General features: G+C 36.3%; 2 protein-coding genes across 2 annotated transcripts; both read left to right on the top strand.

Moving 5' to 3' along the window:
• The first annotated feature begins 2,199 nt into the window (after positions 1–2,199).
• On the top strand, positions 2,200–4,329 carry LOC148908670 (uncharacterized). Its single transcript, XM_089036132.1, has 2 exons — positions 2,200–3,566; positions 3,735–4,329. Exons 1-2 carry the CDS (start codon positions 2,806–2,808, stop codon positions 4,090–4,092), a joined length of 1,119 nt encoding a protein of 372 aa, XP_088892258.1. The 5' UTR covers positions 2,200–2,805; the 3' UTR covers positions 4,093–4,329.
• A 12,830-nt stretch (positions 4,330–17,159) lies between these two features.
• On the top strand, positions 17,160–22,026 carry LOC116306669 (T-box transcription factor T homolog 1-like). The gene is made up of 7 exons (XM_031716747.2): positions 17,160–17,501; positions 17,606–17,870; positions 18,349–18,492; positions 18,596–18,657; positions 18,756–18,811; positions 19,391–19,567; positions 21,234–22,026. Exons 1-7 carry the CDS (start codon positions 17,284–17,286, stop codon positions 21,491–21,493), a joined length of 1,182 nt encoding a protein of 393 aa, XP_031572607.1. The 5' UTR covers positions 17,160–17,283; the 3' UTR covers positions 21,494–22,026.
• The last annotated feature ends 4,049 nt before the right edge of the window (positions 22,027–26,075 follow it).

The following is a 26,075-nucleotide window of genomic DNA, read 5'->3' on the forward strand; positions in this document are numbered from 1 at the left end:
CATGTCATGATCAATTGCATTATGCTAAGGTTTCTCAGTTTAAAGTTCCAAGGGATCAAGGCAGCTCCCGTTGGCGGATAAACGCTCCAGTTAGCAAATTATATCATGGATAATAAAATTATAATCGATGATAGTGTGCACGCACTAAACCCGTGAACAATAAATAGTGCTAATTAGTACTAATTCATACCGAATATTTTGTTTTCTTTTGTTTAATCATAGTTTTATATTGTTTAAAGTTAGTATTTGTTTCACGGGTTTAGTGCGTGAACTCTAATGTTAGAAATAAATAGTGAGGAAAATAGGAACACTTAAAATGACATTACGCCAGGCAAACAAAGAGAACAGAAAAACTTTATTGCGAACAATAACACGTCAATATATAGTGTCATCCAACTCGCTAATCAGAGTCAGAGATCGACAACCCTTGCCACTTTGAAACGGTTTTTTCATGTGCCTTTGCCGCCTTGGTTACAGCCTCCGTCATTGTAGGCATCATTGCCATAAGCTCATCTAGTTGATCTTTCTTCTTTTTCTTCTTTTCCTTCTTCTCTGTTCTTTTTCCAGCTGTAAGAATAGGGACAAGAATACACCACGTTTAAATGAATAACACCGCGTGCGATGAATGCGGGTTGAGTCGTTGGATTGGGGCTACAAATTAAACATTGGATATGCTCGTAAAAAGCTTCAGAACTCTACTCAGGAAATCTACTCGGCATATAGAAAATGACTTCGGGAGAATGTTAACCCATAGGAAATACCATCATACAAATTACAAAATGGCTGTTAAATTTTGCGTTTGATGATGAGTCAGTTATGAGTCTTACTTCGATACCCTAAAAGATACCAGGAAACGCCGAAAAACTCCAGTTTGTACACCCGAAAAGATACCCGACGAGTGTTACGTGCCAACTAGCCATTACCCGAAATTATTATAACCCCGAAGTTTCAACTTGTGAACTATGGTATGGATCCAAAATTTATAATTTAGCCTTAAATCTTTTCACTCAGCCTTAGATGGCATAGGCAAGAATATATAAAAAATAACTTTAGGCCTGACCCACAACCCCTACCCGAAAATTACTCAAAAGAGCCGTACTCCCTCGTGCTTATTCTGAAGCCTTACGTAAGAACATAATATCGATGACGGCAATGAAACTGATGGATAGCATCTCACCTTTTTCCTCCTCTGCAATCAATTCATCCTCTTCAAATTCACTAAGAAATCTTGAAAGTTCCGTTTTGGTTGTGGTCTCCGTGTACTTTCTGGCATCAGAGGCTTTACTTTTTTCATCTTCCCCAACAAGATAAAGGCCGTCCTTTCAATAGTCTGCTTTTCTTTTCGTGGTACACTTTGCATCGTTTTTGAAGTCCATCGGCGAAGATTCTTCACTACAACTACTCTCGTATACATCCTCCGGGTCTTTTACTGATGGTTTGTCGCTGCTAAAAAAGGAAAAACCAAGTTCATTAGCTACATTAATACTAAAAGTAATAAGAATTTATAGTCAGAATGATCAATTGGTATATCAAGAAATTACCCCGAGACTTGCCATTCTTTTATTTTTCTTCCTATTCGCCTAAGTGCTGTCTGTTTAGTTGGCCCTGTTCCCTTGCCAATGGATGTATAGTAGGCCTTTTCGACAGGACCGAGCTGGTCGGCCATAAGCTCAACGTAACTAAGTACTCGTTTGGGAAGACATCCAACTTTGCTCACTGCTTCCTTTACCAGCTGTAGCTCGAGGTTTCTGTTTTTGGATTTTATTTCAGATTTGCTAGACTTGCCTTTATCGCGGTCTGCTTTTCGCTTTTGCCTGGTTTTTGGCGTAAAGAAAATCCTTTCCAGCCTTTCCAACTCTTTGTCTCCTTGGTCTTCTGGATTCACTACAGGCTCTCCCGCAAAAGCAGCTTCGAGAAATATGTTTCTTCCCTCCATGGAGCCAAGAAACTTCAACCACACACATGAACTCCAGGCTGTATTTATACAGAATTAAGTGACTTCAAAAGTCCTGAAAATCCATATTCCTTTTTATATTTGCATAGCCTATATGGATCTAATTGGATGTCTTGGAAATTATATTAAGTTTAATTTTTAGAATATTTTCAATTTTTTGAAAATATTCTAAAAATATAAACTTAAAATATTTTCTAAGATATCCAATTAGATCCATATAGGCATTGTAAATATAAAAAGGAATATGGATTTTCAGGACTTTTGAAGTAGTTTCAATAGGACTTCAAAAGGCTTGTTTAAAAATCCAAGATGGCGATCTGGTTGTCACGTGACTTAGTTTCCATGGCAACCAAGGCTTTAAGGTTCCTTCTTTTCACAAAAGACATTAACTTGCCAAGTTTGGGTAAGATTCGTAGAAAACTGGCTATGATATAGCTAAACAGTTTTTCATCGAAGAGCCATGCCTTAATGATGCTGAGTATGGGGTCATTACAAAATATGAACCTCCTTTGACAAAGTCTTACCTGCGTCAGCATCAGATCTTTTTCGCACTATTTCTCGTCCCTTCTTGTGTCATGCATTAAAGCGAGCTTCATGCACGAGGTGACAACTTGTTCAAAAACTACATTATAACCTTTGAACAATATAATGTGCTAATTATTTTTTGCCAAGGTTAAATATCCGAAACCGAGAAATTACTCGATTGTAGATTCACGCTATTGTCATCAAGCACGATACAATGCTCTTACCTATGCATTTTTGGCACACACGATAGCAGAATTGCATATAATCTCGTGAATACTACGCTGTATCTTCTGAAAAGCTAATTCTCAACAACCGCTCTAAACAAGATGCCGCCTCCGGTTTTGCCAACGTTCTTCATTCTTGCTTACTTTGTTCTCCTCCAATTTTTGAAGCTTCGAGATGCCGGGAATGACTTCCCAGCTTTCCCGTTTCATCTTTTCAGTCAAATCTTCTTCGTCTTCATATGTATTATTCGCGTTTTGGACATGTGTAAAACAAATGATGTCATTGATCGACTTGGCCTTACAGGAATCGCAGAACCTAATGGAGGCCGTGACTATTACCATTACATTGCTAGCTTTCCCATTAAATTCTGGTATCTAACTGGCGAGACACTTCAGACATTTGGTGAGGTCGTTGTGGACATGCGAATGTCAATAATATTGCACGACAGGACATACCGTCGCAACAGAGTCCGTCGCAGGATACGAGTTCAAAGATTGAATATTACAAACAGACTCCTCCTAGTGTTTATTTGGCTGAGAAGATATCTTAGAATGCAAACCCTGGCCATGATGTTTAAAGTGGACATTACATATGTAAGCAAAACAATACAAGAAATAGTTTCTCTTCTACTTGAGAAATATTCGCGACAAGTCGTTTGGCCAGCTTTAGCAGAGTGGAGAGGTTGGCTGGGGCACTGGAAAAAATTTCCGTCCTGTGTTGGGATAATTGATGCAACGACTCATCCAATATGGCGACCATCTCAACGACAGGCAATGTTTTATAGAGGCGACAAAAAGAAACACTTCATGTCAAGCCACATCATCGTTACTCCAGATGGGATGATAGTTCATTGTTCGGCTGCGTAAGTACTTACTACTGTTTTATTTTGGTAAACTTGGAAATGATATTTATTGCTGAAATATCATAAAAGTGAACGATTAAAAATTCGTCCGGTGGGTGTGAAGCCAGCCTATGCGTCCAGGTTTTGCTTTAGATTTATTACTGAGTTTTATATTCCCTACATTTTTAGATTCCCCGGACATCTCAACGACACTAATGGATTTAACATGATGCCAAGGATTGGTCCGCAGTGTGCTCTAGATCTACCTGCTGGCTGCCATATTATTTCTGACAACGGTTATCCTCCCCATCCTGCTCTGATTAAACCTAAAAGAAGAGCCCAAGTCAATGGAAACCCAAGACTACAGGAGATAAACAGGGAGCTCACTAGCTGTCGGATTAAAGTGGAACACGCCATAGGATTCTTTAAAACGTATCGCTGCATTTCTGAACGTTGGAGGCACCCTCGTGCTTTTCTCCCTATCGTTATACATTGCTGCGCTTCTTTGAGTAATCGGAGATTGCGTTTCTTACAAAATACGTATTAAACGACAGCTTCAATATATTGAAATACCGCTTTCAGTCATAAGTTGTAGTGGGTGAATTTTTGGTTTTGTTTCTCTGATTCTCTCACACTGAAACCCTCATTCACAAAGGGAACAATGTTTTTGAGTCTGCCACGATAAAAAAGTCAGTTCTGTTTTGCAAATGACCTTCATCATTAATACGCACTAAATATTTTGTAGTTTACGCTGTCTTGTTCTTGAAATAAAGGTTAAAAAATCCATTAGTCGTCTCCTTTATTTGACATAGAGGATATTACATGGGCGCTCGGAGATACGAATTTTATCTTCGAGTGTTGATGGTATCTCTCACGAGTGAGCGCAGCGAACGACTGAGAGATATTCAACACGAGAAGATAAAATTTGTATCTCCAAGTGGTCATGTAATATTCTGTTTATTATATAGATATCGATGAACGAAATACAAAGACTTATCCGGTGTCCTAAACTTTCGTACATTCTACACAGTGAAGATATCATATCCGTCACATGTGAAGATGTCATATCCGTCACATGTGAAGATATCATATCCGTCACATGTGAAGATATCATATCCGTCACATGTGAAGATATCATATCCGTCACATGTGAAGATATCATATCCGTCACATGTGAAGATATCATATCCGTCACATGTGAAGATATCATATCCGTCACATGTGAAGATATCATATCCGTCACATGTGAAGATATCATATCCGTCACATGTGAAGATATCATATCCGTCAAATGTGAAGATATCATATCCGTCACATGAGAAGATATCATATCCGTCACATGTGAAGATATCATATCCGTCACATGTGAAGATATCATATCCGTCACATGTGAAGATATCATATCCGTCACATGTGAAGATATCATATCCGTCACATGAGAAGATATCATATCCGTCACATGTGAAGATATCATATCCGTCACATGTGAAGATGTCATATCCGTCACATGTGAAGATGTCATATCCGTCACATGTGAAGATATGATATCCGTCACATGTGAAGATATGATATCCGTCACATGTGAAGATATCATATCCGTCACATGTGAAGATATCATATCCGTCACATGTGAAGATATCATATCCGTCACATGTGAAGATATCATATCCGTCACATGTGAAGATATCATATCCGTCACATGTGAAGATATCATATCCGTCACATGTGAAGATATCATATCCGTCACATGTGAAGATAATCATAGTCCGTCAACATGAGAAGATATCATATCCGTCACATGTGAAGATATCATATCCGTCACAAGTGAAGATATCATATCCGTCACATGTGAAGATATCATATCCGTCACAAGTGAAGATATCATATCCGTCACATGTGAAGATATCATATCCGTCACATGTGAAGATATCATATCCGTCACATGTGAAGATATCATATCCGTCACATGTGAAGATATCATATCCGTCACATGTGAGATATCATATCCGTCACATGTGAAGATATCATATCCGTCACATGTGAAGATATCATATCCGTCACATGTGAAGATATCATATCCGTCAACATGTGAAGATATCATATCCGTCACATGTGAAGATATCATATCCGTCACTTTTGAAGATTTCATATCCGTCACATGTGAAGATATCATATCCGTCACATGTGAAGATATCATATCCGTCACATGTGAAGATATCATATCCGTCACATGTGAAGATATCATATCCGTCACATGTGAAGGATATCATATCCGTCACATGTGAAGATATCATATCCGTCACATGTGAAGATATCATATCGTCACATGTGAAGATATCATATCCGTCACATGTGAAGATATCATATCCGTCACATGTGAAGATATCATATCCGTCACATGTGAAGATATCATATCCGTCACATGTGAAGATATCATATCCGTCACATGTGAAGATATCATATCCGTCACATGTGAAGATATCATATCCGTCACATGTGAAGATATCATATCCGTCACATGTGAAGATATCATATCCGTCACATGTGAAGATATCATATCCGTCACATGTGAGATATCATATCCGTCACATGGGAAGATATCATATCCGTCACATGTGAAGATATCATATCCGTCACATGTGAAGATATCATATCCGTCACATGTGAAGATATCATATCCGTCACATGTGAAGATATCATATCGTCACATGTGAAGATATCATATCCGTCACATGTGAAGATATCATATCCGTCCACATGTGAAGATATCATATCCGTCACATGTGAAGATATCATATCCGTCACATGTGAAGATATCATATCCGTCACATGTGAAGATATCATATCCGTCACATGTGAAGATATCATATCCGTCACATGTGAAGATATCATATCCGTCACATGTAAGATATCATATCCGTCACATGTGAAGATATCATATCCGTCACATGTGAAGATATCATATACCGTCACATGTGAAGATATCATATCCGTCACATGTGAAGATATCATATCCGTCACATGTGAAGATATCATATCCGTCACATGTGAAGATATCATATCCGTCACATGTGAAGATATCATATCCGTCACATGTGAAGATATCATATCCGTCACATGTGAAGATATCATATCCGTCACATGTGAAGATATCATATCCGTCACATGTGAAGATATCATATCCGTCACATGTGAAGATATCATATCCGTCACATGTGAAGATATCATATCCGTCACATGTGAAGATATCATATCCGTCACATGTGAAGATATCATATCCGTCACATGTGAAGATATCATATCCGTCACATGTGAAGATATCATATCCGTCACATGTGAAGATATCATATCCGTCACATGTGAAGATATCATATCCGTCACATGTGAAGATATCATATCCGTCACATGTGAAGATATCATATCCGTCACATGTGAAGATATCATATCCGTCACATGTGAAGATATCATATCCGTCACATGTGAAGATATCATATCCGTCACATGTGAAGATATCATATCCGTCACATGTGAAGATATCATATCCGTCACATGTGAAGATATCATATCCGTCACATGTGAAGATATCATATCCGTCACATGTGAAGATATCATATCCGTCACATGTGAAGATATCATATCCGTCACATGTGAAGATATCATATCCGTCACATGTGAAGATATCATATCCGTCACATGTGAAGATATCATATCCGTCACATGTGAAGATATCATATCCGTCACATGTGAAGATATCATATCCGTCACATGTGAAGATATCATATCCGTCACATGTGAAGATATCATATCCGTCACATGTGAAGATATCATATCCGTCACATGTGAAGATATCATATCCGTCACATGTGAAGATATCATATCCGTCACATGTGAAGATATCATATCCGTCACATGTGAAGATATCATATCCGTCACATGTGAAGATATCATATCCGTCACATGTGAAGATATCATATCCGTCACATGTGAAGATATCATATCCGTCACATGTGAAGATATCATATCCGTCACATGTAGAAGATATCAATATCCGTCACATGTGAAGATATCATATCCGTCACATGGAAGATATCATATCCGTCACATGTGAAGATATCATATCCGTCACATGTGAAGATATCATATCCGTCACATGTGAAGATATCATATCCGTCACATGTGAAGATATCATATCCGTCACATGTGAAGATATCATATCCGTCACATGTGAAGATATCATATCCGTCACATGTGAAGATATCATATCCGTCACATGTGAAGATATCATATCCGTCACATGTGAAGATATCATATCCGTCACATGTGAAGATATCATATCCGTCACATGTGAAGATATCATATCCGTCACATGTGAAGATATCATATCCGTCACATGTGAAGATATCATATCCGTCACATGTGAAGATATCATATCCGTCACATGTGAAGATATCATATCCGTCACATGTGAAGATATCATATCCGTCACATGTGAAGATATCATATCCGTCACATGTGAAGATATCATATCCGTCACATGTGAAGATATCATATCCGTCACATGTGAAGATATCATATCCGTCATTGTGAAGATATCATATCCGTCACATGTGAAGATATCATATCCGTCACATGTGAAGATATCATATCCGTCACATGTGAAGATATCATATCCGTCACATGTGAAGATATCATATCCGTCACATGTGAAGATATCATATCCGTCACATGTGAAGATATCATATCCGTCACATGTGAAGATATCATATCCGTCACATGTGAAGATATCATATCCGTCACATGTGAAGATATCATATCCGTCACATGTGAAGATATCATATCCGTCACATGTGAAGATATCATATCCGTCACATGTGAAGATATCATATCCGTCACATGTGAAGATATCATATCCGTCACATGTGAAGATATCATATCCGTCACATGTGAAGATATCATATCCGTCACATGTGAAGATATCATATCCGTCACATGTGAAGATATCATATCCGTCACATGTGAAGATATCATATCCGTCACATGTGAAGATATCATATCCGTCACATGTGAAGATATCATATCCGTCACATGTGAAGATATCATATCCGTCACATGTGAAGATATCATATCCGTCACATGTGAAGATATCATATCCGTCACATGTGAAGATATCATATCCGTCACATGTGAAGATATCATATCCGTCACATGTGAAGATATCATATCCGTCACATGTGAAGATATCATATCCGTCACATGTGAAGATATCATATCCGTCACATGTGAAGATATCATATCCGTCACATGTGAAGATATCATATCCGTCACATGTGAAGATATCATATCCGTCACATGTGAAGATATCATATCCGTCACATGTGAAGATATCATATCCGTCACATGTGAAGATATCATATCCGTCACATGTGAAGATATCATATCCGTCACATGTGAAGATATCATATCCGTCACATGTGAAGATATCATATCCGTCACATGTGAAGATATCATATCCGTCACATGTGAAGATATCATATCCGTCACATGTGAAGATATCATATCCGTCACATGTGAAGATATCATATCCGTCACATGTGAAGATATCATATCCGTCACATGTGAAGATATCATATCCGTCACATGTGAAGATATCATATCCGTCACATGTGAAGATATCATATCCGTCACATGTGAAGATATCATATCCGTCACATGTGAAGATATCATATCCGTCACATGTGAAGATATCATATCCGTCACATGTGAAGATATCATATCCGTCACATGTGAAGATATCATATCCGTCACATGTGAAGATATCATATCCGTCACATGTGAAGATATCATATCCGTCACATGTGAAGATATCATATCCGTCACATGTGAAAGATATCATATCCGTCACATGTGAAGATATCATATCCGTCACATGTGAAGATATCATATCCGTCACATGTGAAGATATCATATCCGTCACATGTGAAGATATCATATCCGTCACATGTGAAGATATCATATCCGTCACATGTGAAGATATCATATCCGTCACATGTGAAGATATCATATCCGTCACATGTGAAGAGTATCATATCCGTCACATGTGAAGATATCATATCCGTCACATGTGAAGATATCATATCCGTCACATGTGAAGATATCATATCCGTCACATGTGAAGATATCATATCCGTCACATGTGAAGATATCATATCCGTCACATGTGAAGATATCATATCCGTCACATGTGAAGATATCATATCCGTCACATGTGAAGATATCATATCCGTCACATGTGAAGATATCATATCCGTCACATGTGAAGATATCATATCCGTCACATGTGAAGATATCATATCCGTCACATGTGAAGATATCATATCCGTCACATGAGAAGATATCATATCCGTCACATGTGAAGATATCATATCCGTCACATGTGAAGATATCATATCCGTCACATGTGAAGATATCATATCCGTCACATGTGAAGATATCATATCCGTCACATCACATGTGAAGATATCATATCCGTCACATGTGAAGATATCATATCCGTCACATGTGAAGATATCATATCCGTCACATGTGAAGATATCATATCCGTCACATGTGAAGATATCATATCCGTCACATGTGAAGATATCATATCCGTCACATGTGAAGATATCATATCCGTCACATGTGAAGATATCATATCCGTCACATGTGAAGATATCATATCCGTCACATGTGAAGATATCATATCCGTCACATGTGAGAGGATATCATATCCGTCACATGTGAAGATATCATATCCGTCACATGTGAAGATATCATATCCGTCACATGTGAAGATATCATATCCGTCACATGTGAAGATATCATATCCGTCACATGTGAAGATATCATATCCGTCACATGTGAAGATATCATATCCGTCACATGTGAAGATATCATATCCGGTGAAGTATCAATCCGTCACATGTGAAGATATCATATCCGTCACATGTGAAGATATCATATCCGTCACATGTGAAGATATCATATCCGTCACATGTGAAGATATCATATCCGTCACATGTGAAGATATCATGTCCGTCACATGTGAAGATATCATATCCGTCACATGTGAAGATATCATATCCGTCACATGTGAAGATATCATATCCGTCACATGTGAAGATATCATATCCGTCACATGTGAAGATATCATATCCGTCACATGTGAAGATATCATATCCGTCACATGTGAAGATATCATATCCGTCACATGTGAAGATATCATATCCGTCACATGTGAAGATATCATATCCGTCACATGTGAAGATATCATATCCGTCACATGTGAAGATATCATATCCGTCACATGTGAAGGTATCATATCCGTCACATGTGAAGATATCATATCCGTCACATGTGAAGATATCATATCCGTCACATGTGAAGATATCATATCCGTCACATGTGAAGATATCATATCCGTCACATGTGAAGATATCATATCCGTCACATGAGAAGATATCATATCCGTCACATGTGAAGATATCATATCCGTCACATGTGAAGATATCATATCCGTCACATGTGAAGATATCATATCCGTCACATGTGAAGATATCATATCCGTCACATGTGAAGATATCATATCCGTCACATGTGAAGATATCATATCCGTCACATGTGAAGATATCATATCCGTCACATGTGAAGATATCATATCCGTCACATGTGAAGATGTCATATCCGTCACATGTGAAGATATCATATCCGTCACATGTGAAGATGTCATATCCGTCACATGTGAAGATATCATATCCGTCACATGTGAAGATGTCATATCCGTCACATGTTGTCATGACTACCTTCATATTTCATCGATATCTACATAATATATCCTTTGTCTCACTCGGGTAGGCGATAAGAGATAAAGGACGTTGATATACCATTATTTAATTTACTCGCCAAACAATGGCTTTTGTTTCCTGAGCTCATTAAATTCTATCACGAACTTCACAAAGTGGGTCAAAACCAGACATGAGACATATGTCTTATACATAAAAGGTCTAATTATTCATATAATATAGTTTTTCTGTCACGAAGCCTATTGTTTTAAGGATTAGACTATTTTTACTCTATGCTTTTGTTTCACCCTAATTGAGTTCTACGAAGTTGACTCATCGAAAAACAAACAATTAAATGACTTGCCCAAGGAAAAAGAGCAAACACGTTTTTCAAAAATATTTTCCTTTTTTAATTTATTCATAAAACGCTCAATGCATGTGAATACAAAAAAACAATAGAGGACTGTGTTCTGCAAAATTTGCGAGTCAAAAAAACCTACTAGATATCAAGACCACGATCTACTCTTTCTCAGTTTTACAAAGCAAACCGTCCATCCAAGTTGAAAAAATAATTAGTGCAAAATTTCTAGTGGAGATTCTAGTGTAGATTCTAGTGTAGATTCTAGTTATTAACATAACCTAGATAGGTACATGCTATATAACACGAAAGCGCAACATTCAAACACGTAGTATTTCACTGGGGTGCTTGAATTATCTCATTGAATTCGGTTGCACAACGGCAGGTCAGTTAAACAAATAGCAAATATTAAGCTAGGAATCAGATTTGACATTACAGCACGCTTGGCTGACAGCCAGTATTAAGCTTGTTGCCTAAAGTAAAAGTTTCATATGAATTGGCGCTTCTTAATAAAGGATATTTCCCTGTGAAACTGGGGTTCTATCTGTCACGATTTATAGCTAGATTAACTAAAAAAAATTAGCTAAAAAAAAAACAAACGTGTCTGTAATTTAGTTGCTAATCTAGTTGAATATGTATCGCAAATGCAAGTGAAACTTCGCAAAAAATTGAGCTATAGAATAAGGATTAAGGAAGGAAGAAAGAAAGAAAGAAAGAGAGAAAGAGAGGAAGAAAGAAAGGAAGAAAGAAAGAAAAAACAAACAAACAAACAAGCAAACAAACAAGCAAATAAACGAACAAACGAACGAATAAATAAAAAAAGAAGAAAGAAATGAAAGAAAAAAAGAACAAACAAACAAACGAACGAACGAACGAACAAACGAACGAATGAATAGAAAAAGATCAAGATAAGGATTTCTAGGGGCTTATATCAGTGTAACATTTTTGAACAATAAAAGATGGTTAGATAACAATTGTACAAGTCTGTGGGAACGGATCATGTGTTTTATACTACCCGGCAAATGGTGCAAAGATAAGAGTGAGATCCATAGAAAAACGTTCAGTTTTCCCTGTCTAAGTAGTACGTGAATGGTGATGATTCATACAATATAACAGACGGACAGATGTATAGGTCTGACCTGATCGAACATACCGTCATTTTTGCAAAAGCAAACAAAAAGAAAGTGAAGAAGAAAAAAAAAAAAAAAAGATAAAAAAGAGGTGAGATAAACGAAAAATAAGGAAAAAACCCCGATAGGAATAAAGAGAGGAGACAGAACTGAAGGAAATAGGAACTAAAAAAAAAGAAAACTGAGAAAGAATGAGGAAAAAAGTCTAATAAAAAGAGATTAAGAAAAATTAAAGAAAGCATTGGGCATATGAAGACAGTTCTAAATCAGGAAGCTTTTTTATTTTTTTAAATATTTTTGAAAATATGTTTTTCTTACTATGTTTTTTTTTGTTGCTCGTTTTTTAAATTTATCTTAAGGTATTTATTTCCAGTTTTCCTTTGATATAGCCACGCATGACCTTCAAAACATCAAGTCACTATCTTCCGGCTCTGCAAGTCCCTAAATTCAAAACCAAGGGTCGTTCTCCATCTTAAGTAATATAACTTCATTAAAGAGTTTATCACATCGTATTTCCGCTATTCGTTTAAATTGCTTGAAGCGAGAAGTCGATTTTGGTCCGATATTATTATTTTTAATTTAATATTACAAGAACAACTACTTAACACATGAGAGCGAAAGGAACCGAAAAAAAATCTCATAACTGAAGGACTAAATTACAAATCAGTTGTCATAAAACAATTCATAGGAAAAAAGTACCTTTTTCTAGGATAAAAACTTGTCTTAATATTGATATTTGTAATGACAGAAGCGTTCAAGTTTAAAGAGTCGTAATAGAAACGTACACACTTCGTATGAAGTCCAAAACACCTGGTGTTGTGAACGTAAAAATGATAGCAAAACTTCACACCCAAGGTACAAGGTTTAATTTGTTCAAGGCGGGCGAATTTGTGTTTTAATTTACCAGCATGGACTGCAGTAGTTATCACTGGTTTATTAAAGAAATAAAGGTATATTAAAATCGGGTCGGACTTGGGGTCGAATCTAGAAAAAAACTGTATGAATAGAGCTTAACTTGTTCGGAATTTCAATAATTTTTCCTTTAGTTTAGTTCTTTGCAATAAAAATAAAATACCCAGTGGTCATAATTAAAACAATAAATGGACTGTATATAAATAAAAGTTTGGAATTTCAATAATTTTTCCTTAATTTCCTTTGCAAAGAAAGAGAAACTTTTTTCCCATGGCTCACAATTAAAAAAAATTAAATCAGTCCAGAGTATCTACTTAACTTCACATAAAACTCAGTGATATGTGTTTTTCTGGGTTAGATTTAGCAAATATTCGTTCTATAGTTCTTTAATCATCAAAAATGCAAGGACAACTTTTCCTGGTCATTGACCTGGACATTTCTGTCACCCAAAACATTTCTTGGAATGCATATCGATCGGAGCCGGTACCACATTGACCAGTTGTCAAGCACTGCTTAACTTTAGAAAACAATTTACTGTTAATTCATTGTTTGAATGTCAAAACAGTCCAGTGAAGTAGTTATTGTTTATTTTCACGTTGTTGGGATCCTTATTACGTACTCTAGAAAGAAAAAAAAGCCAACTCCAACGCCATAAACTTTGAGCCCTGAACAAGAAAATTCCCACATAAGCTATTAGATAGGGTGAAATGAAATTTCAATTAATTTTGCACAGAAGAGGACCTTGATTTCATCTTGATGAGAGTCAGGTGTAGGGAACCGGTAGGATATGACTGTAATGTGTGAACATGACCGATAGTAAGCTAAATTAAACTTCTGTAAACAATACTACAAGCATTCCAGTAACACATATTTGTATTAAGATCACTTCAAAGAGGCAGTAGTTATTACATTTGGTTTAGGACACAATTTTAGTTCAAAACATCTTTTGTGTCAAGAAGCCTTATTAGTGTTGGAAAAGAGCTTGAATTTTTCGTTTTTGAACACTTTTTTCCAGTTTTCATTGCGATGGGAGTAAAAAATTCGGTTCGAGGTCTAAAAAATACTGAAAACTATGAAAGGAATGCCGGATTTTGGCAGAATGATTTTTAAATTTCAAAAATGTACGGATCATTTGGGAAGAAGCCATGAGAAAGTGCCATCGTGTTGGAGGCTGTCAAGGTTTCTTCTATCTTTTAATTGTTTTGAGCGATAAGGACAAAACCTTTTTAACTATCCCTACAAAAACAAAACTAACAAAGTCCTATCTTGTATGCATCTGGAAAAAAAATATGTTTAAAGCCTGTTATCATGGAATAAAAGTGTCTTTTTCCCATGCTCTAATTATCCCGATATAGCTCGCCATTTTGTGAAACTGCAGATTTTTCGCTTTACTGCCGTAAATGAAAATTCCTAAATATTTTCAACTTTAGACGGCAACTTTGCTGGATATTTAAGCTTCTATGTGTTCACACACAAACGAAGTTTGACTTATCAAACAAGATGCCGTTTCTAAACCATTGTTTGCGTTTGGCTGCACTAGTAATGAAAGTTCAGCTTTAAACTTTGTTATCTCAAACGCATACAAGTTGATAAACATTCTATCCAATTCAACTCAAATTTATCTTTTCAATCTTAATGATTTTCCTGGAATTTTTATCTAGTTTTACTTGAGCTTTTAATTTTTTTCTCTTCTTCAAGAAGCATAATTTTGGAAAAACTTGGTATGGGAAAATGAATAAAGATCTCAACTCTATGGTCAATTGACTGGATTATTTTTGTCAGTTACGATACCAGTTTGCGAATTTGTTTGCCTTGTTTAATTGTTTTCGTATTTCCACTCATAAAATTGATTTTTATCATTACTTTAGCGACTTTTATCTTTTTAAAAACCCTGTTATTGAGACCTAAAAAAACATTGCTGATGTTCAATTTAAGAGACACAATTGTTGTTTTTGCCAGGAAGGCTTATTAAATTATTCAATGTTATTAAAACACTTTAAAAAAATACCCTAACCTCGCGAGTAACAAAAATCTTGTCATTTCAATCTCGTTGTTTTTATTTGGACAATCAGTTAAATGGTCACAAGGCGTTCCAGGGTTTTTGGTGATCAGTACTTGCGGGTTTTAGAGGAGTATGATAATTGCAATAAACGATATCGTGCCGGCTCTTTTGAGGCGGCATGCTACTGTAGGGTTGTGAATAGTACAATCTTATGTGGGGAGACCGCTCATCCCTGATCAATAACATGCTAAATCTCTCTATTGTCCAACGCCACCACACAAACTTATTGTGTTAAAATTAACATCAACAAAACCATCGAGATTGAAATAAGTGGCTTATTGTCGTAAGTGACTGATAGCTTGCGGCGTCCGTTTAGATGCCGCCAATTGAGAAGCCAGCAAAAGGATTACCAACCCAAGGCGGTCTACTTTGCTTCACAGTTTCGTCCAGGAAGGTCTTTAGCCGCCGATATCGTTTCATAGTACCATACCATACGACTGGCCTCTACCGAGACAGACCCTGTCAGACAGACAAAGATTAGACTCTTTCTCTCACATTTTTGACAGGGTCAAAGAAACCAACCTTTCGCACAACATCTAATCTTCTTTAGAGGTCTCTCTTGTAAATCACCTTATGGTGACAGCGATAACCTCAATAAAGATTATTTATTATTATTATTATTATTCACACAAGTCATTTTACAAATTGACACTTTATTGGCGTAGCGTGGCGAGCAAATCTAGGAACCCTAGGTCGTTGGTCAGTGCCTATGGTCAGTGGGATGTCCTAGTGAGTGACACGTCTATACTAAAATATCGTTAGAATGCCGGTTAGAATAATATAAGCACTTCAAAGGCTCATATTAATTAAGATTATTGGCGAGAGCGATGATGAGTTTTCAAACCGCCGAATTACCACAATGAAAACAATAAACCAAAGTTTCCGCTTTCTAAGTTTCTAGCAACGGAGGTTTTCTTTCTGGTAATCGAGAAGTTGTGAACGTTAGAGTGTCATCTTGAAGCGTACCAGTTAAACGGTTTGACCCCTAGGGTTAAGCATTTCGGTAAAACTGTGTCACTTTTGTTTTCTGATTATTTCTCACCCTGTGGGAAATGTTTGACTTTGTGAGAGGTTCAATAATTATTGATGTTCCCTGAGTAAAGAAGATAGTCCTGTCGGCCCGTTTGATTGGCTGTTCTCTGTGTACACAAGTCAAACCTATCTTGTCACTGTTTATTGCTATCTTTCTTTACCTGTGTCCCTCGATTAAATTCGGGCAAGTACCGCGCTCTGATTGGCTGCTCACTTGGGATTTAAATATCTATAGTTAATTACATTTCTGACATGTGGGAACAAGGTGTGACTTTTATTCATTGATGGCTAATTAGAGAGCTCGGTGAGTCGTGGAAGGTATAATTTCATTTTACCGGATCATCTGGCTCAGTGATAGCGTATTAGTACGCCAAGCACTAAACAACACTTAGAGAGTGAGAAGCAAAAGCGCACTCCACCACTTGTCATGCACTCAGACGAGAAGAAGCCCTCAGCGTTCAGCGTTAACCATATCCTACAAGCAGCAGAAAGCTCAATGGCAGATAACAACGCGAGCAGAGAATCCAACAACGAAAACAAAATTACTTCAGATGAGAGCCAAGTGAAGATAATTTTAGAAGAAGCTGATTTATGGCGAAGATTCAAGTCCTTGACAAACGAGATGATCGTAACTAAGAATGGCAGGTACGATACGATATCTTTACAACCCATTACAGTGACTAAACTTTTTAACTAGTGAATATAATTGGAGTTTGTTTTGACGTTTATCTTCTACAATTTCCCCTCAGGCGAATGTTCCCGGTACTAAAGGTAAATGTGACTGGACTAGAGCCAAAATCCATGTACTCTTTTCTCTTGGATTTCGTCTGCGTTGGAGGCAATAGATGGAAGTACGTTAATGGTGAATGGGTATTAGGAGGCAAGCCTGAACCCCCAACACCAAGTTGTGTGTATATTCACCCAGATTCTCCAAACTTCGGTGCCCACTGGATGAAACAGAGCATTGGATTTTCTAAAGTCAAACTGACCAACAAGCAAAGCAGTTCAGGACAGGTATGAATCAGTCATGTATATTGTAACTAGATTAGCTGGCCTGAGCGGACGCTAACGTCTTGGTTTATAGTAGACGTTCGTTCCATAGATTCAGTTTTTTTGAAGGTCGTTTGAGAATATTCAAAAATATGGTTTTATATGAGTGTTTTAAAACCGGTAATCTGATAATATCTAGACGTGGCATAACTACATCAAGATAATAGTTTTCTTTAAAGAAATATAAACAATAGTTTAGCGATTTCAAGAACACTTCGTCTCGGTAGGATTCTTGGTTAAAATCTGGTACCAAAACACTTGGTTTAAGAATTACTTTTCCAGGATAATTATTGTTTCATTATTTGGTACGAAAGAAATCATAAAAGTTTCGTCAAAGACAGCCCACTTGAAACGAGCTTTTATTTCCTAAAAAGATTAATTACTTATCTAAACGTCGTATTCCTTTTCTTAACTTACTCAAATTTCTTTTTTTATTCCATAGCAAATAATGCTGAACTCCTTACACAAGTATGAGCCGCGGATTCATATTATCAAAGTTGGGGCATCGGACAACAACAGGACTATAGTATCACATTCGTTTCCCGAAACTCAGTTTATAGCCGTCACCGCTTATCAAAATGAAGAGGTGCGTTTGATTGTCGTGTGAAAGTGCACTTGAAAATGTGGTTATTAGGTGAAAAAGAACAGCAATAGAATTAATTAAATTACTTTGTGTTTCGTTTTCTTAGATTACAAGCTTGAAGATCAAATATAATCCTTTTGCAAAGGCTTTCCTGGACGCGAAAGAAAGGTAAAACCTTTGACCAGGAACCTTCAAAGAATCCCGTATTTGCCACGAAACCCATTTTGTTATTATTCTAAGTTTCTTTTTCATTCTATCTTTTGTAGGCAGGAGCAGAAGGAAGCGTATGAACAGTCCGAGACCCATTCAGCGTACTCCCAATGTAAGCACTTCTAGTTTACGAGTTCACAACAATTTGCTTTATTATTTTCATGGCAGCTTGTGAATTGCTTTCCTAATACATTCACAGTTTACTCTTCTTAAGAGGTTTCCAGCAAACCATGCCTCTCAGATTTCGCGAGCTTTTTCTATATCAGAAGTCTTTCTCAGTGCTCTCTTTCAAACGAACAATCGATAGCGCGTTGATAACATCTATTCAACAGGCTCCTGTCGCTCTAAAAAGGATCATAGTTTTTAGTTTGTAAACTTTTCTAAAAAAATTTGACGCGCAAATGTTGTTTGTTTGGAAATGGACTATAGATTTGATGACGTTTTCAAAAATTTTCTCCATAATTTAGGTTCAATTAAATAAGATATTTTCGCATTGGCATAAAATATTATATTAAATGAATCCATAAAATGAAGAAGTTTTTATTAAGGAAAATAATCAATAAGGGTTTTTGTTGGAATATTAGAATCATGTCGGTACCCTTTGTGCCTTTTAATCATGTTTTACTTGTTTGCTCAACAATTTTACTTAAAAATTCTAAAAATCGTTTCTTATTCTCGTCTATTTTTATAGGTGGTTGGTTCTGTGCTGGTCCGCCGCCCGTGTATTCTCATCATCATCATCATCCTTCATCGTATCCTCATATATCAGCATCGCCTTATCGAGGAATAAGTCAGCTAGGCATCCGAAGTCATCGTCCAGCTCCCTACCCAAATCCCTACTACAAACGCGCGGATCTTTCGCCGCCAGGTAAGTTGACATAACTTTTTTATTTTGGTTTGGCCAGTAAATCCTGCAAAATTAGCGCTTACTAGCGTAACAAGATTTTTTAAAGTGTTCTTGACTATCTTTTTTATTTCTTACAAGACCTCTCGCGGTAATTCAAAATAGTCGTTATTTTTTCTTCGGTCGTTGTCAGATATGAAAGCCGTATGACTTGATTAACACATCTTGATATCAGTTAAAAGTAATATCCTGGCAGGCCTCAAGATCAAAGACGCGCGCTTTACTGTGTTTTATTAAGACTGCAAGATTGATGGCATTCTTGAATTACGTCAAACCCCGTTAAATCTCTCCCTCGACTTGCAAAAAGTGCGCTAAACTTTAGCTTTGGAATTTCCTTTTTTTTGTAACATAATAATTTTTTTTCGCAAAAACAACCTGATGTCGTCTTTCGAAAACCGATCAAGTTGAGGATGACGTGAACTGATAACACTTTTAATTTTGTGTCCTTATACATTTCTCAATTCAAATTATTTTTCATCTATTAATTTCAAATGCGGTTACTCCTATGTCAGCGTCTTTTGATTCCTTTTTGTGTTTTCTCAATCATTTTATTTCTCATTAAATTTATTCCTACGAAAAAATTAAAAAATACTATTAACAATTACGCCCACTAAAAGTGGTTTAGTTAAAGTTCCATTTTCTCCTACCAAATCAGGTTTAAACAGCTGATCTTTGTACATCAGTAAGACGTTCCCAAAAAAAACAAAAGCTGCTTTTCGAATTTGTTCTACATTTTGCTGATATTCCTAAAATGACAACCACAAAAAAACTTCTTTCAAATGTTCTGAGCAACAAAGCCATTTATCATCCAACTTATTTAGTTGTCAGAAGTAATTCCGAAATAGCTGAACAAACTGAAATTTAATTTTAGACATTTGATATACACATATATCTCTTTTTTAATATCTTTCTTTGTTTTCCATTCAATAATACATTTTTTATTGGATAAATACTTCTTGTAATAACAGTAATATTGCGAGTTAGAAGTTATTTTCTTAAGAATTATTTGAAAATTTTTTTATGATCACTATGTAATCGCTGCGAGTTTTTCTTTTTTCTTTTCGTGATTCGTAAGCAATTAAAAAGGCTCAAAACTCAATTTTCTCTTGTCATTGTTTCCTAATATTATTTCCACTATTTTCTATTCATGTTATTCTCTTGAAAAAATAAAAATAAAACCTTAGTGAAAAGAAGGAAAATCTTTTGTTATGAAAGAAAAATCTTAGCCATGATGAATGGAATTCTTCGTACGATTTGGCGTTTCCTGTAGTAACTGAACAAATAAGGCTATAAAATGAATGAAAACTAACAACTATGACTAACGATAAGAAAGTAAATCAGCGACTTAAGATTTTTAGGGAGTTTACTAAAAAACTTTATTTTTGAAGAAAAATTTCAAAAACTAATAATGGTATTTTTACTTAGTTCCCCTTATTACGGAGTGATCAGCAACAACAAAGTGGGATTCGGAATTTCGAACATAGATATCGAATGATCATCATCTTCAGCAGTTAATCGTGTTGCCGGGTTGCATTTCGCTTCGATATGAAATTGCTAAACAAACCATTCATGATGTGTTAATTATTACACTTGATTCTGACATTTTATCGTCTTCTCTTCTTTCTTGTAGGTATTCCACAACAATATTATACCCAAGAATCCAATCAGCTAATTTTTCCGGGGGCTCCAACGATAGATAACCTGGCTATACCGACCACAGTCGGACACCATCCGCCTTCAGGACTATCGTCTATCGGCGGATCAAGTCCTTATGGGCGAGTTTCACACGATTTAGATAATCATCGACGAGAAACTACCGAGAAGTCTAAACATCTTCAAAATGGGAGCTTAACTTTGCATCCTGCATGGACCACGATTCCGCAACCTTAAATCAGTATAAAATTCAAAATAGAACTAAAATAAATACAACGTTAGCTGTTACATGAGGTATTTGACGAGCACCCATTAAAATCTTATATTTGGGTCGAAAATTAAGAAAATATTTTTTTCAAGGATGTATTGAGATTTGGATCAAGTATGACTGTATGACTGACTTGCTCATTTGGACGACACTATTGATCGTTAAAAGGAAAAAGAAGCTATGTACACTAATTGGAATACCATATTACACAAAGATTAAAGCAAATATCCCAGTACGAAGCTCAATTTCAATTTTTTTTGGTGAGGTTGCGAAGCAAAATTATAACAGGGAAGAAAGAAAAAAGAAATTTTTCTGGTTCGAATGTCTTGCGGAATGATAGTCTTGTTTTGATCCAATTTTGATCCAATTACCAATCCCCCTTTGAAGAAACACTAGAAAACAAAAAAGGAATCGAAAAAGAGTAACAGCTAACTTAATTTATTCACTGTAAATAAGATTTGTAAAATACGTTCAAGTTATTTATGACAAAATTTCAACCTGCGAGATGCGGTTTCATTGAGTACATTATATATGAAGGCCCGAAATTTTAATGAAATTTACGAGTCAAAATGTCGCAAAACCAAGAAAAATATGCTTGTAATTTGAAAATTGTTCTGATAAGTTGCTTATATTAATGATACTAATCGAATTTAGATTTATGAAGCAAAAAGCTTTAACATAGTCAGAAATTATATAGTAATATTCCCAAACTCCTGATTCAATTAAAAATGAACAAAAACAAGGATCATGATATTAAAAGTTATTTTTATTATTTTTACCATCCATTTGAAATTCTAACACCATCTAGCTTCTAATTTACGCTCAAAGACAATCATTAGATGGCAAGACATTGAAAAGAAAACTGTATACACAATAAAAAAGTAAAAAAAAAAAAGATTTTTCTTATTAAGGCGTGGAGATGGAAGAGTGCTTAGGCGTGATATTAATCTTTTTTGTACTCTCCAACGCTTTGGTCAAAAAATCTTCGAGGAAAACTGCTAATTTATTTGTTATCGATATATTTACAGCATTAGAGAGATTTAGTTTGACTTTTCTTTCTCCCCACAAACGGCAAACGTGACCACGTTTTCATAGTTTTCCTTTATTTTACTTTACCTTTTACAAACCTTCTCACCAAGCGCAAATGCTCTTTTGTTTTTCTACCACTTGGACTTTTTTGCGATTCTTTTTCAGTAATTTAAAATAATTTTTTACTGGTCAACTGACGTTTCACGTTTGCCGTGAACGTAAATCTAAAACTCTCTATTATCTACTGAAACCTTCTCAAGTTCTACTCTTGTATGCCGGTTAGTAGGTCGAACTGTCTGCAGTTTCAAGTCACAACTGATAAACCTTTTTTACGGACTAAAGAACTCAAATCATCCTGATGTAGTGAAGTAAAAGTAAACACTTCAATATCGACGTGACCGAAGCATAACGTCGTGTTTACCCGTCAAGGACATAATCTAACATGACATACATCTTACACCTAACAAGTTCCTATCTTCTGAGGTCAGCGCAAAACAAACTAGTCATTTTATAAATCGCATAAAATAATCCAAACTGTCATAAAAGATTACAAATAAGTTTACTTTGGGACTTTGATTTTATTTCATCTACCGCCGCGGTCGGTATCTTGCGTTCATTGTTCTTAAGGTCTATTGTTTCACGACCATGACTACGACATGCGGAGTCTGTCTTTTTGTCGAGGGTCGAGGGTCGAGGGTACCACGTCGAGGGTCGAGGGTACCAAGTCGAGGGTCCAGTTTTACGTCGAGGGTACCAAGTACCAAGTACAGGGTAGACCGAATTACAATGTCTAATATGGAGGAGAATTTCTAACTATTGAAAATATAATTGAAAACCATTCGCGGCAAAGTTGCATTTGAGCCCCAAAGGTCATTTCCGGTTTTATATTTAGGCTCTGACAAACACGACCGATTTTGTAACGCCACGCGTGACACGTATTCAACACTATATATACTATTTCTTTGGGGCTCAGCTCTTAGGCAGTGCCTAAATCTACATTAAGTTTATATTTCCATTATCCTAAAAAAAGAATTAAAAATAAAAAACCAAACGAATATTTTGTAAAGACTTCTCATCTGATTACTCCGTCATTTGACAGTTCTTGATGCAAAGCATGCATTAAACTGACCGGAAATGTGCGCTATTGTATTCCCGTGCGCATAGCTTACAGTTTGGATATCTCTATCATTTTTGATATTATATACTTGACTTAAAAAAGACAGAGGAAAAAATTAGTAAACAATAACACAACATACACGATATGAAACATTTTTTATCTACATTAAAAATAAGGATTCAGGATGTCATTAGTACATTATAAATAACATAGAAATTACCACATGTTATAAAAGCCTGTTGATATTTTGGTATGGACAACGAGTAAATAAAAAAAATATCAACCAGGCAGTAAGCAGTTGACAGCGAACATGCAAATTTGTTAGCGTCACCCAGAGGGAAAAAATTGGCAAAACTGCTTTTTCTCAATCCCGGAGAAAACAATTTAGTATCCGATAACCTACCAGGCGGAAGGGAACAGAGGGGGAGGGGAAAGGGAAGGTTTCCTAACAAACTGTACTGATCTCATTCTAGAACCCGCTTTGAAGAAGAGAACTTCCAGCCCACGGTATCTTTATAGTTTCCACTTCAAATCCTTGTTTTGGATTCTTTAAGAGGCGCAATTGAAGTAATTTCGATTGTGTTGATTGCTGGTGGGCGACCATTTCTCCGCTAACCGGTTTACTTCATTTGTTGTTATTAAGTTATTCATTTGATTAGTCTAGGAGTATATTCAAAAAAAACTATATAAAACTATAGTATAAAAATATATGTAACCGGCGGCAAAGCGCTCAAATCACTAAACAGATTGCAAGTGTGTTGGCAAAAGAGTTTATTCACCACTCAGCTTAGTACATCACAAATCAGTACAAAACGAGAACGAGATTACAGCTCTCTGTCTTCTAACGACGCGAGTTCTTTGTCTTGACTCTGTGGTTCGACGCTCTTCCAAGTTCTCTTGCTGTACTGACTAAATTTACTTAAAAAGCTCTATTTATGCTTGAGTCTGCATTCCTCATGTATTACAATAATCCACGCGCAATACGCCCAAGGCGCACTTGTTCCGTAAAACGTGGCTTATGCTAACATTACTCATGTAATCCCAGGAAATTAATTAACTACTTGTTTGCAGATTTCACTTGATATAGAGGAAGAACATTCCTTAGTATCCGAAATTATAATTAAACTAATTAAAACTAGGTTAAAGTCCGATTTACTATTGTTCAAAATAACGTTCTTTTGACTCTGTCACATATATATGTTTTTATGCTTTATTTTGTAATAATCGAGGTTAAAATCAACGTGGAAGGACCAATCTTCGGTTAGGAGGGAAAGACCACCGTGCATGGCAGCAATTTTATACATTTATAGCGAAGGGCTTTTTCAGGAAGAACTGATAATTCACCGGTTCCTTTTGGTAAGGAGCTGGTCGATGACAGAATAACAAGTAGACTACAATATCTAACAATCGCAACTCATGCACTTTGAATACAGTCGCCTGAGTCAAACTTTAATCGAAGTCCCGTTGTTTTTGGTTGTTAAGCTAATTTAATCTCAAGTTATATAATTTCTAGCTAACAAGCTAGCGAGCGAACTTCGGAACTCAGTTGGGAAATTCGCTCCCAAGTTCAAACCTAATTTCCTAAGTTCAGTCTTAAGTTTCCAATTAGATTTGTTCGTTGACAATGAAATTGAAATATTTTTCACGTAGTTACCAATTATACAAAATATTCGTTTGGTTTTTATTTTTAATTCTTTTTTTTCTTTCTTCAAGGATAATGGAAATATAAACTTAATATAGATTTAGGCACTGCCTAAAAGCGGAGCTCCAAAGAAATAGTATATATAGTATTGAATACGTGTCAAGCATGGCGTTACAAAATCGGTCGTGTTTGTCAGACAGAGCCTAAGTATAAAACCGGAAATGACCTTTGAGGCTCAAATGCAACTTTGCCGCGAATGGTTTTCAATTATGTTTTCAATTATATTTTCAATAGTTAGAAATTCTCCTCCATATTAGGCATTGTAATTCGGTCTACCCTGTACTTGGTACTTGGTACCCTCGACGTAAAACTGGACCCTCGACTTGGTACCCTCGACCCTCGACGTGGTACCCTCGACCCTTGACCCTCGACAAAAAGACAGACTCCGACACGCGGTATCATTTCGGAAGCTTCTTCGATTAATTTGTCCTTTGTATTAGCAAGGGGGTGTAAATTCTCACCACAATGCCTGCCAGAGATTGTCAAACATTATTGAAAAACTTCTTAGCCATACTTACTTGCGTCTTCACTTTTTTTAAAAACCAATTAACTCTAATGCCTCAAGTAACTTTGGTTATGTTTGAGTTTTGAGACTGTGAAGGTGCTTCAACGGTTTCGTGCAAAGACGCACTTTGCGTAAACTCGAATTCTTATTTTAATTAAACAATGATTGCTCAGGGTATTTGGCGGTAGCTATTGTTTA

This window comes from Actinia tenebrosa, unplaced genomic scaffold (assembly GCF_029948245.1).
Source record: "Actinia tenebrosa isolate PJP-AT-01 unplaced genomic scaffold, QUT_ActTen_1.0 PGA_scaffold3__52_contigs__length_22856419, whole genome shotgun sequence".
Taxonomy (NCBI): Eukaryota; Metazoa; Cnidaria; class Anthozoa; order Actiniaria; family Actiniidae; genus Actinia; species Actinia tenebrosa.

Bases quoted from the DNA above. Each gene is read 5' to 3' on its own strand.
- LOC148908670 (XM_089036132.1), top strand. From the start codon at position 2,806: ATGCCGCCTCCGGTTTTGCCAACGTTCTTCATTCTTGCTTACTTTGTT. The intron at 3,567-3,734 runs GTAAGTACTTAC...CTACATTTTTAG, and splicing joins ATAGTTCATTGTTCGGCTGC to ATTCCCCGGACATCTCAACG.
- LOC116306669 (XM_031716747.2), top strand. From the start codon at position 17,284: ATGCACTCAGACGAGAAGAAGCCCTCAGCGTTCAGCGTTAACCATATC. The intron at 18,493-18,595 runs GTGCGTTTGATT...TCGTTTTCTTAG, and splicing joins CCGCTTATCAAAATGAAGAG to ATTACAAGCTTGAAGATCAA. The intron at 18,658-18,755 runs GTAAAACCTTTG...TATCTTTTGTAG, and splicing joins TTCCTGGACGCGAAAGAAAG to GCAGGAGCAGAAGGAAGCGT.